At 38.0% G+C, this 12,711-nt stretch overlaps 1 protein-coding gene across 1 annotated transcript in view; it reads left to right on the top strand.

The window, feature by feature from the left end:
• LOC308641781 (mas-related G-protein coupled receptor member X3-like) overlaps nt 1–9,552 on the top strand; it is a gene marked incomplete at both ends in the record, with an annotated part of 55,163 nt that extends 45,611 nt beyond the window's left edge. The window contains one exon of the mRNA XM_081280381.1: nt 9,205–9,552. Within this exon, the coding sequence (XP_081136507.1) occupies nt 9,205–9,552 (348 nt within the window). The remainder of the gene's footprint in view (nt 1–9,204) is intronic.
• Nucleotides 9,553–12,711: the final 3,159 nt, after the last annotated feature.

Here is a 12,711-nt window from a genome sequence, read left to right as displayed (position 1 = left end):
GAGATTCTCTCCTATTAATCCCATGACCCAAGATTTGGTTACATTGCTTCTGCTCACATCCTCTTCTTCAGTACCTAGTAACATGGGGTTATAAACACCATGAAAAAGTGAAAAATATGGGCTGGGGATGTGGCTCAAGCGGTAGCGCGCTCGCCCGGCATGCGTGCAGCCCGGGTTCGATCCTCAGCACCACATACCAACAAAGATGTTGTGTCCGCCAAGAACTAAAAAATAAATATTAAAAATTCTCTCTCTCTCTCTCTCTCCTCTCTCACTCTCTCTTTAAAAAAAAGTGAAAAATATGGATGGTCTTTTTCTGATTTCATCCTCTTAAAATATTGTATGACAGAGGTGAGAATCAGTATTAAAGAAAATTAGCTATTTCTACACCCCTATGTCCCTCACATTCAGCACTCACATGAAAATACTTTCATTATTTCTCAAAAATAGTGAGAAACATAAGAGAGAACAGTGAGAAAGTCATAGATAGTGCTTCAAGAGCTGGATGCTGTGGCTCACACATGTAATCCCAGATGCTCCAGAGGCTGAGACAGGAGGATCAGGAGTTGAATGCCAGCCTAAGCAATTGAGTGAGGCTCTAAGCAACTCTGTGAGTCCCTGTATCTACATAAAACACAAAAAAGGACCAGAAATGTATCTCAATTGTTAAGTGTCCCTGAGTTCAATCCATGGTATCAAAAGGCTAGGATTAGGTGGTGGGTGGCTGAAGAGACCTGAGGCTGGCATTGGAATGACTACAATTGGTGTCATTTCAGAAAATTCTTTTGTCTGTTAAAGCCTCAGTTTCTTCAAGGAATAAGTAAGGATATTTCAATAGATGGGCATTAAATAACACTGGCTTCATTAGTGAAAAAAAACACGCATGACCTATGCCTTATTGGGCTTCTAATTTTAAGGAATCAAACATATCATACATTAATGACAGACAGCTGGGTGAACTGTAAGTCCCTTGAGAGCAAATAACAAAGTTTCTGGTTTTTCCCCCACAACTTTTTCTGGCCACTCAGGGGTGTGAAGCTCCTTTCTCTTAAAGAGCACATGGTGGAGGCCATCCACTCAGTCCTGGATGCATCTACATCTTCAGAAGATATGCATTCTCTGTCCACTCAGAGGCCTCATTTCCCCTGTGATGCTCTTAATTCTGAAGTCCTAGCTCCCTTTGTGAGACAACAAAGGGCACCTGGAATATCTATTGCTAACTGACTTCCATCCACTTTTCTTTTGTTGTTTTCTTGAGTGGATTCTCTTCCTCTCTCTGTGGAATGGCTTAGACTAGATTACATTTTCATCCACAATTTGACTGTGATATTGTATGTAACATGGGAATGACTCCTCTGCTTTTCTTGCATCCTTGTGGGACAGCACACAGAGTGTGAGTCACAAGGGCTGGACTGAGGGCAGACCAGAAGACAGCACTGCTGGGTTCAAATTCACAGCATATGACGTCAAAGGCTAATAACTTATCCTGTTACTAATAAAAATCCATTCTCTATAAAATGGGAAAATACTAATTCTTGCATGACAGGTTTTTCAGAGGATTCAAGGATGAAATGCCAGGTAAATTCTCAAGCCCACGCTGTTTGTCTTTCTCAGGTAGGAGCATGTCATATGTTCCAGTTGAAATTTGCATGAGCAACTCTCCTTCCATTCAAGTCCTGAACTTCTTCTACAACTCCTCATAGATGCCTCACAAAAACCTTTGATCTCTAAAGCGACTATGCTAAGAATCATCTGGGAGAAAAAAATGAAGTATGATTCTATTGGACACAGCCCAGAGCACCACTTAATAATCCTCCACATTTTTTTATCCATTCTTCTATTGAAGGGCATCTGGGTTGGTTCCACAGTCTAGCTATTGTGAATTGTGCCGCTATAATCATTGATGTGGCAGTATCCCGAAAATAAACAAGGAGAGAAATGAATTACAGTAGATGGGGTAGAGAGAGAAGATGGGAGGGGAGGGGAGGGGGGATAGTAGGGGATAGGAAAGGTAGCAGAATACAACAATTACTAATAGGGCATTATGTAAGATTGTGGATGTGTAACCGACGTGATTCTGCAATCTGCATTTGGGGTAAAATTGGGGGTTCATAACCCACTTCAATCTAATGTATGAAATATGATATGTCAAGAGCTTTGTAATGTTGTGAACAACCAATAAAAATAAATAAAAAAAATCCTCCACAGATATTCCAACACCTAAGTCTCTCTTCAGTAACACTCAGACCTCACCATTGCTTATTCGTTTCTCCTTGGGGCTGCTACACAGTTCAGTTCAAGTACAAATCCTACTCCCATAGTGGATGAAAATGCTTTTAAGTGCTTAATAAAACCATTTTGAAGCCTCACTTGAAATGCATTCAGTGGTCAATTTAATTTCTATGAGCCCACACAAGAAATGCTAAACCCACCCAGATCTTTCCACAGAAAGACTGATAATATGAAGTTTGTTCATCTAATTTTTATGTATTTTGTGATATTTTAATTGTATTTTCATTAAATCAAAATCTTCACTATGCTTAGGATCCTCATTCATTCATGTATTCATTGAATTAAAATGAATACAAAATACTGCACATAGAACTCGATGCTGGAAATACAAACACTGCTTCTGTCTTCACTGAGACTGATGGATTGAGTCATTTCTAGTTCACCAGGCCAAACCATTCTCACACCTGTTCTAGGAGGAATCCATGTTCCCTTATGAGCCTTAAATCAAGGTTTTCTTTCTTCCTAGGATGGAATATCTTCTTTTCATGGTGATGTCATGACCACCTCTACATATTTCTGAATTCCTGCACTTGAGACAAAATCTCTGAATTCTGTTCACACTGAGTGATGCTTGGGGCATATTGAGGAGGGATAGAGTTTCCAATGTAATCGAGTATATGAATTCTCATGATATTTTCTACTGGCCTTGGTACCTGGTTTATAAAACTATCTCTAGCATCCCCTATTTCCTCATTTATGGTGACTCCGATATTTGCATAGGTTGTCCATCCAAAAAATAAACTTTTCAATTCTTTTAAAGAAATCCTTCCAAATTAATTAAAGACTGTAAAAATTTCAAAACATAGTAGAGTTTCTGTATACACACTACTCACACTACACTTTGGTGATATTTACACTAATGTAGTATATTACTCAAATCAGGAGGTTTTGGTAGTATCAACAAATCACCTACACCAGAGAACTCACTTGGATTTCATCATTTTATTCATGTTTCACTTACATGTAAAAATCCATGATATTTAATTTTAAAAAATGCAAAAACATTCATCGAAGTAGCTGAATTACTCCCCCACTAGCAATTTTAAAAATTCCACTATCCAAATGCTTCCCATATTTAAATTAAGAAATATTATATATATAATATAACCAGAATATAGCAGTCTCTTGTGTTTTGAGACATTTTCCATGCCTTTAATTGAGATCCTTTTCTTCTTGGGTCTCCTACTTGGTCCTCCTTCTACATGTTTGTTTCTTATCTCTTATTCTTATAAGTACACCATTCACTTTTGATAATACCCACCTTAATAGATTCCTCTTAATTGTCTTGAAGGATGCCATCTCCAAATAGTTATATTCTGAGATAATGGATATTAGAACTTCCAAATAAATTTTTCAAAGACATATCAACAAATAAATAAGTTTCTTATGAAGTATTTGTTTTAAAAACCCACAGAAGAAAATTTCTGAATTTTTAAATAGACTTCTTTATTATGTAGTTTTACTTACTATATCAAAATTTCTGACAAAAGCTACTCATAAAATAGAGATTAAATTACCTTACAGTTTTCATGGAAGTCAAAATGTCATAGTGAAGGCTTTGGGTCAGGCCCCATGGTGGGTGATGGGAGTACACATGGAAAAAGGGTCATATCTCCAGTCAGGAAGCAGAGAGTTAGATGGGGCCAGGATTGCTCCTTATAAGAACTCCATCACATGGCATCTAGGGGTTGTAGGAGAACTACATGATCTAAGGACTATTACTAGGAACAACCTCTCAAATATTCCACAAAACCTCCCCATAATGCCACTCTTGAGACCAAGCACCAAGCAAATGAATGCCTGAGGAAACAAAATTAAACCATATCTAAAACACATATCCAATGGGACCCAAGATTTATGTCCATCTCAGCTTCCAATTCAAATTACAGTTTTGACAAATGATATGTAACCTATTATAAATTACATGAAAAAAAGAAGGGAAGCCATGTGATATCATACATCAAATTTTGAATGTCTACACTACATGAAAATTTTAAAATAACAAATTTCATGAATTGAAGGGGGTGAGAGAATATTTTATCTACTGAACACTAACATTTTGTAAGAGATGTAAGTTAACTACTTTATAATGACAAAATAAAACTAGAAATATGCTTCCTAATCAGAGCTAATAATGAGAAAAATAAGAAAGGGTAGAGTTATTAAGTATGAATAGGATGCCCATCCTTTTGCTCTGATGTTTGGAACAAACATTTGAAATAAATGCAATTCTGATGATATAAAGAAATAAAAATAAGGCACCAAGGTATGATGAGTATTTAATGACCCAATGATATACTTTGTTATTTAGTAATAAAACTCAGTATGAAAGCTCACATTGCTTATATTCTTACCAAAGATCCTAGTTGGCAAGGCACCCAGAAGAGCAACTACTTACAATAGGTGGAGTGAAAGGCATGTAATGGAGAGGCCAATATGTGAGTGGAAATGGTCAGATGCTCATATATATCCACATTAAAATGAAGCCTCAGGTGACTATGTTCTCTAATTTGCTCACAATCCCAGAACAGGAAATCCCTGGGGTCATTCTGAATCTTAACAGCTGCAATTGGTTCCTAGCTTTACATACTGCTTCCATAAGCATCTCTCCACTTGGAGAACAAAGAATTATACCTTGTTGTCACTTCATCTAATAAAGACTCTCTCCTATCAACACAGCTCAGCTCTCCACCTCTGGACAGGAGAATGGCAGAAAGGTAAGAAGAGTCAGAATTCCTGTTATGTATGGGGTTTGCTCTGGGTTAACATCCCTGTTTTTTTACTGTAGGGTTCTACCTGGAGAGGGTCAGGGTGCTTCTTTCAGGGAAAGACAGGAGACACAATCATCCTTCTGAAGACTGGGTGCTCCAGCTCCTACTTTGAGTTTAAAATGCGGTTAATGAGATCTTTTCCCATTCTTATTTATCTCCCATTATCCCCCTTTCCCACCATTTAAACCTGATCTCATGGATAGATTTCTGCCTTTTTCTAAAACTTATTGAAAAATTTAAGCACAGGGAGATATTGCTTACTTGAGAGAAGATGCTACATAATGGGTTTGTTGCTTTCACTTATTTTTCAAAAATACTTTTCCCTTATACTTCTAATATTCTAACAAGAAATAAGTGGTTCAAATTGTAATAATTCAGGGATATCCAGGAAGAACTAGTTACAAAGATGTGCAGGATTAGGGGAACAATAGCAATGCATGGGGATGTGCCCTAAGGAAAGCAGAAATGAAGCACTGTTTCCACACCTAGAGTAAAAGGGACAAAGGAAGGAGCAGCTACCGGGGATGGAGCATAGCCATAGCTGTAGCTGTACTACTAAAGGATGACCAGGCAGGTGGAGAAGCAGTGCCACTACCAGCACACTGCCTAGCAGGAGAGAGAAGATCTCAAACTCAAATCCCTCTCCTCCCATTCTCTATTGTCTTGATTGTATCACCAGGTAGGTCAGTTCAACCAGAAACAATAAGGAAAAGGATGCTATTAATGGTGTTTGAAGAAGCCACTAGCTTGGAACTCTATCCAGACAGAGATGAAGGATGAAATAAAAACTGTCAGGACACATAAAACTATCTCTCACCACTCCTCGTATCTTCCTACAATCTAAAGAAGACTCAATATAGTCTCATTGAATCCATTCCCATTTTATACATTATTATAATTTGTACTATTTACATGTTATTTCTCTTGAATCAATTTTGGAACAATCACTGATATTAATAAAAAAATGCCTTGAAATTTGAATGCCATTTTAAAAGGGAAAAGCTTCTTTCTTGTTTGGAGTGAAAGTGTGGCTCAAAATGAACCACTACTCACCTTAACAGGATTGTGCTAGACCTGTGCTTAAGCTCCAGAGCATCAGACTCAAGAAATTCTTTCATAGTGCTGCTGTGCAACGCTGGGACATCATCCTGTGTTCCTAAAGGACTTACACCCATATCAGAATGGATGCCTATGAGAAAATAAAGAAGGAAATGCAGGCTGTGCTCCTTTTGTTAATCCTATAAATCAGGAGTTTTTACATCACTCTCCTCACTGCCTTTGGTCAGTGCCTAATCATGTGGTGATATCAGCATTAAGACAGGAAGGTAAATGAAATATTGAAACCTACAACCCAACGAATCACTGCTACAGAAGAGTAAAATTGAATTTTAGGACTTTAGAATTTGTGACAGGTGCTGATGGTGTCTCAGATTCTGTGGTCATATGAAGATTAAGGCAACATGTGGCAAAGAAGAGTGGCAAATCACCAGATAGGGCTCCAGCAGACCAGGGGCTGGAATTGGACCTCTTCTTAAAGATGTGATTCTGGATCATTGCTTTGTTTGAGCCTTGTTTTCTTTTTGTGTTAGGTGAGGGTATTATAACAGATGATCTATAAAGAACACATGCTAAATATTGGGGTAGAGTAGTACATAAAGCAAATAAGACATGCCTTGAGTGGAAGGTTATTATTGAGCTCCATGATTGATGACAAAGACAAAAACACCATTCCCTAAAGAGAAATGTGGAAACTGCATTCAGTCAGGACACCAGCACTTCCATTTTTTCTCCTGCTTCCTGTAAAAATCAACCAATGCTGAGGAAACTTATCTATCCAAGAAAACTCATGATGGATGCATTTACTTGAGGATGACTCTTTGCAGGCCCAGAGGAGAATGTGCCCTCTATCTCCTTGGTGGCCTCCTGCCCCTGGGTGTCCTCTAGATTCTGAAGTCATAGCTGACCTTGTGAGACAGCAAAGGACTTGGGAATTCTCATATCTGTCCCTGATTTCTACGCACTTCCCTTTTGTGCTTTATGTGATGAGCTTCTCTTCCTCTCTGCTTCTGAACTGTGCTTAGGCTAGATTTCATTTTATTCGCAATTTGAATGCCATCTGAGATTAACTTGGGATTTACTCTTCTGGTATTCTCTCGTCCACATATAATCAACACAGTGTGGTGGTCAGTTCCAAAGCTGTAGAACCTGAGGTGCTGTAGTCCACACTGTGATACCAGGTTTAATTATTCATCCTGCTTGTGCTGCAATTCCATCCTCTATAAAACTGGGACAGATAGAAATTCTTACATTATTGGATTTTGAGAGGATTCAAAGAGAAATTATGTGGTGCACTCTAAATTAACTCCTGTTAATCATTAAGATATGAGTGGATCCCTTTACCTGTTTGAAATGTGCTTGAAAAACATATTTTTTTAACACCTCAGGTTAAAATCTCTCTTTACACCTCAAGCCATGCCCTCTTTCAATTTCACTTCATATACTCTTCTCACACAAAATCTCATCAAGAATAAAATCTTACTGAGGATTTCCTGAGAGGGAATAGGAGTTATCCTCCTATTTCAAATACCTCTTTTCATTGGCACTCACACCTAACCCAAATTTACATCTTTCAATTCTATACTGTTGAGAAATTCAGCTGAGGTACCAATCTGACACCCCCCACCCCTTGCAACAAAGGCCACTATGTGCTAAACAAAGCCACCAAGAATTCACATTCCAAAGGCATATTAGTAGTCAACATCAGTTATTTGGTCACACAGAAGTAATCCTAACTACACCCAGTACTGCTCACATTGAGGATTATGATGAATGATGTTTTCTTCATCTCATTATGTGTGGGTGTTAAGGTCTTTCCCTGGATTTTCACTTTTATTTTCCATTTAACCCACATCATCCTGCACTGTCAGGATTCTAGTTCATCTATTCTTTCCTTAAATATATATTGAGGACATGTGGGCCACACATAGGGTTTAGCACTGAGGGTTAAAAAGTGAACCTGTCTTCAATGCCTGACACACTGAGCTCTTTCTATGACCAGCCATTCTCAGTCCTGCTTTAGCAGAAGGTCACATTTCCCACATGGCCATAAAGCCAGGTCTTCTTTCTCCTCCTTGTATGAAACCATCTCTGTGATGAGGACATTATACTCACCTCTGTGTTTGCCTCAATTCCTGCACCTGAGAGAAATCTGTCCCAGGACACAATAGTTCTAGTCCCACTCTGAGGAAGTGTTCATATTATAGTACATTTCCTTGTCATTTGGGTTCAGGTCAGAGAGTTCTGGCTGTTAGACAATGACTACAGAATTTTAATCCATATTTCAGGCATCCCCAGCTGTTGATAGGTTATTTCACCTATGCAATCCTATGTTTTCCTGTTCTTTAAAATGGATACAGTAATCTCCTCATTGCAAGGTGGTCCTGATAATCTGAGCTGTTGCTGCAAGTGCTCAAGTCTTCTTTGTGTTCCTAGGGGCACCATTGAAGTGATTAGGAGCCTGGATCCAACCATCACAGCCTGGAGCACAGAAGACCCACCAACCAATAGAAGTTATGTGTATTTTCTTCCAATTTGTGATGGGAAAATTCTGATTCAAACAGTGTAGATCTTCATTGTTTGCCTGTTTGGGCTGGTAGGAAATGCATCAGTGATCTGGTTCTTGGGTTTTCAATTGCGCAGAAATCCCTTTTATACCTACCTCCTAAATCTGGCTGTTGCTGACTTTCTCTTTCTCTGCTTGAATACCACTGCTACACTCTTGAATTTCATTGAAATCTTCCTTCCAAACTACATCCCTACATATGGCATCCTAGGAACTGTGGCAATATTTTCCTACCTTGTAGACATGAACATGATCAGTGCTATTAGCACTGAGCATTGCCTGTCAGTACTGTGTCCCATTTGGTACCACTGTCATCGCCCAAGATGAACATCAGCTGTCATATGTGCCCTGCTCTGGGCCCTGTCCATGTTTCTGAGCATCCTAAAAGCAATTTTCAGTACACATGACGATATTTGTGAAAAAGTTGAATTAACTATAGCTGCATGGCTGGTTCTTTTATTTGTGGTTCTCTTAGTGTCTAGCCTGGCCCTGCTGGGTAGGATGCTTTGTGGATCCCAGAAAAAGCCTCTGACCAGACTGTATGTTACCATCATGCTCACTGTGTTGGTTTTCTTTTTCTGTGGTCTGCCCTTTGGTTTCTCTGTATGCCTGTATTGGTGGATGAAGATTCACTACAATGCATTTATTTGCCTTCATATGATTCCAATTGTTTTGTCCTGTGTTAACAGTTCTACCAACCCCATCATTTACTTCTTCATTGGCTCCTTTAGGCTGGGGTTGCAGGGGTGGAACCTGAAAGTAGTGCTTGAGCGGGCTCTGCAGGACACTCCTGGGAAGGATGAAAGTGGAGGCAGCCTTTCCCAGGGAACCCTGGAGATGTCAGGCAGCAGAGTGGAGCAGGGATGAAGACCCTCAGCTCTGGTCCATCAGATGTGCCTTCAAGAGCCAACAATGCCCAGCCAGACTCAGCAGATATCTGCCCTCCTCTCAGCCTTTTGCCCCTGAACTTCTTGATGTCATCCAATGGATTTATGTTAACCTCTATTTTCTTCTTTGTCTTATGGAAACCAATCTTATGTAAGAATGTCACAATCCATTTTTTATATTTTCAATAAATGTCTCATCATATCTTCATCTAAGTCTTTTTCCTTACTACTTTTCTCTGACATATTCATTTCAATTGAAAAAGGATACTTGTACAAAATTACAAACCTATTATTTTTGACCATTTTCTACATGAACTTATAGAAAACAATGATCTCCTATCTCTCTCTACCTATGCTGTTAGCAATTAGTCTTGTGTTATGTGTTGGGACATTGATGCAGATAGAAAGCTTGGTTATGAATGAGTGAGTTCTGGTACAGTATAGCTTGCTGAATTCTGTTAATTTTGAAGGCAGAGTTCCTACCTGCATAACAACAACTCAGGACATTAGTTCATGAAAAGTCTTCTGGTAACATTTGTCCATGGCATGGTGATAACTTGGCCTTGGGTTTTAGCAGATAAAATCATGACCTTTGCTCTTAAGTACTGGTAAGTCATTATTTAGCTGTTTACTGTTCAAGTACTCAACCTAGAAACATGTTTCATCACCTGAAATCATGGCATGTGTAGGGACAGAGATCCTGAAATTGCTAGATTATAGATTGCACAATATTTGGAGTCAAGACACCTGGATTCTCAAGATGATCCCATGATTAAATTGGGAGACATACTCACCCCAGATATCCTAAAGAGGTACTAAGTTTATTGAATAACCAACTCTAAATCTTATGCCATTTGTGTTTCAGAATAATATAGGTGAATATGACTCACTATGAACATGGATTAAAGGAAACAGCATAGTGAGACAGTCAGCCTGAGAAGTTTAAATATTTGACCTTTGACTTTGGGGCACCAGCTTGTTTTACTTAGCATGATAGTAAATGAACTTCCATGATAGTCCAGAACATCCACTTATGGGCAAATGTCATAAAGTCATTTTTATTTATGGCTGAGTATTATTCCATTGTGTATATGTATCATATTTTCTTTATCCATTCATTGGTTGAGAGAACCTGTGTTACCTCCAAAACTTTACTATTGTGAATTGTGCTGCTATAAACATTGATGTTGCTGCATCTCTGTAGTATTCTGATTTTAAGTCCATTGGATATATACTGAGAATTGGAAAATCTGGTCATCTGGTGGTTCTATTACCATTTTTGTGAGGAATCTGCATAGTGATATGAGAAAGCTATTCCAAGTAATGGGGGTGGGGGAAATAAAATAAAGCTCAATGGAGTAGACAAAGGGGAATTAAGGGAAAGAATGAATAATGGGATAGGAAAACACAGTGAAATGAATCTGACCTAACAGTCCTATGAACATATATGAATATACCACAATGAATCTCACCATTGCATACATCCACAACACACTATTTTTTAAAAAATAATATAACCAAGTAGTAGAAAGATCAGAAGAGTAGAGGAAAAGGAACAGGAGATGGGAAGAAGGGATGGGAAAGGGAAGAGTGGGACTTGATTAGAACAAATCACATTCCATGCATTCACAATTGTGTCAAAATGAATCCTGTTGTCATGCATAACTAAAAAGAACCAATAAAAAAACAGTCCATGTGTCTACTTCTGGCTATAATCACAGTGAGCATGCATTCTTCAACCTATGTGGCAGGTACTTGCACTCAGTAGATCGTGTGGTATATTTTGGGAATCAATATTATTCATACACCAAAGCTTACTTTAAAAATAGTGTAATTTTTTTCTTTAGAAAACCAGTGTACAGTTTAAAAGAAATTATCTCCTTAGAGATATGATGTACTTGGCCTAATCATCACAGCATGCAAACACAGACTTAGGGATAAGCGTGAAAGAAGGTTTCATAAGTAAGTGTGTGTGTGGTGGCCAGTAGCGAGGGAAGTCTTTTTTAAATACTTGGAATTTGAACTGATAATTCAACCATTACCTAGCATGTGCCTTTGCCAATTTTTCAGTCACATCAGTACTTGAGTTTGGCAATGAAAGGTGAATAGGTCTTGGATGAATGGAAATGGGAGAAGAAGTGATTCATAGTGACAATGAAGGAAGGACACATAAGTAGGTCACCATAAAGAAAGTGGAATAAAATTATGTCTTCCTGAACTTATCTGTCAATAATAACATTGAATGTAAATGAATTACAATCCCAAATACAAACATGGAAAGTGACTTATAGGATTTTTAAATGAAACAAGACTCTATTATATACTGCCTATAAGAGGTTTACTTCATTCCAAATGGCACACAAAAATTTAAAATGAAAACATGAAGTCTGGAGATGTAACTATTTTAGAGCATTTGAACAGCATGCATAAGGCCCTAGGCTCAATAAACAGAAATCCAAAAATATGGCAAAAAAATGATATTCTAAACCAAATGAATTTAGACAGACGGTAGAGAAGATGAACTAGGCTTTAGGTCAAACTTATAAAAAGAGACAAAGAACACATTGTGTTATAAAAAGGAGGTCAATTAATCAAGAGGATATAATGATTGTAAGTATATATGCACACAACATTGGAGCATATATATATATATACACACACACACACACACACACACACACACACAAAGCAAATATTCAAGGATCTAAATGATCAGATAGATTGCAATATAATAATAGTGGGAGACTTCAATATGCCACTTTCAATAATGGACACCTAATCCAGAAAGAAAACTGAAAAAGAAACATTCCACTTGAAAAATGATTTAGGCCAAATGAAACTCACAGACATCTAGAGAACACTTTATCCAACTGAAAGACAATCTGCCGAGATTGATTATAAGTAGGATACAAAGCAAATATTGGAAAATCTAAGAATATCGATATCATAAAATTTTCACAACAAAGGTATAAAGTAAGAAGAATAGAAAACAGAAGATCAAGACAAAGAAAAGAAGGAGGAGCAGGATTAGGGTGGGAGGATAGGCTTTTCATAGGATTTAAAGACAATAGAAAGTAAAGTCTCAAGCACATGCCATTTCTCATTCACTCGGATACAAACTTGTCTTCTTTCCCCAGCT

The sequence above is a fragment of the Spermophilus citellus genome (assembly GCF_964194105.1).
Source record: "Spermophilus citellus genome assembly, chromosome: 2".
Taxonomy (NCBI): domain Eukaryota; kingdom Metazoa; phylum Chordata; class Mammalia; order Rodentia; family Sciuridae; genus Spermophilus; species Spermophilus citellus.
The sequence above is the reverse complement of the archived record's forward strand: the minus strand, read 5'-3'. Positions and strand labels throughout refer to the sequence as shown.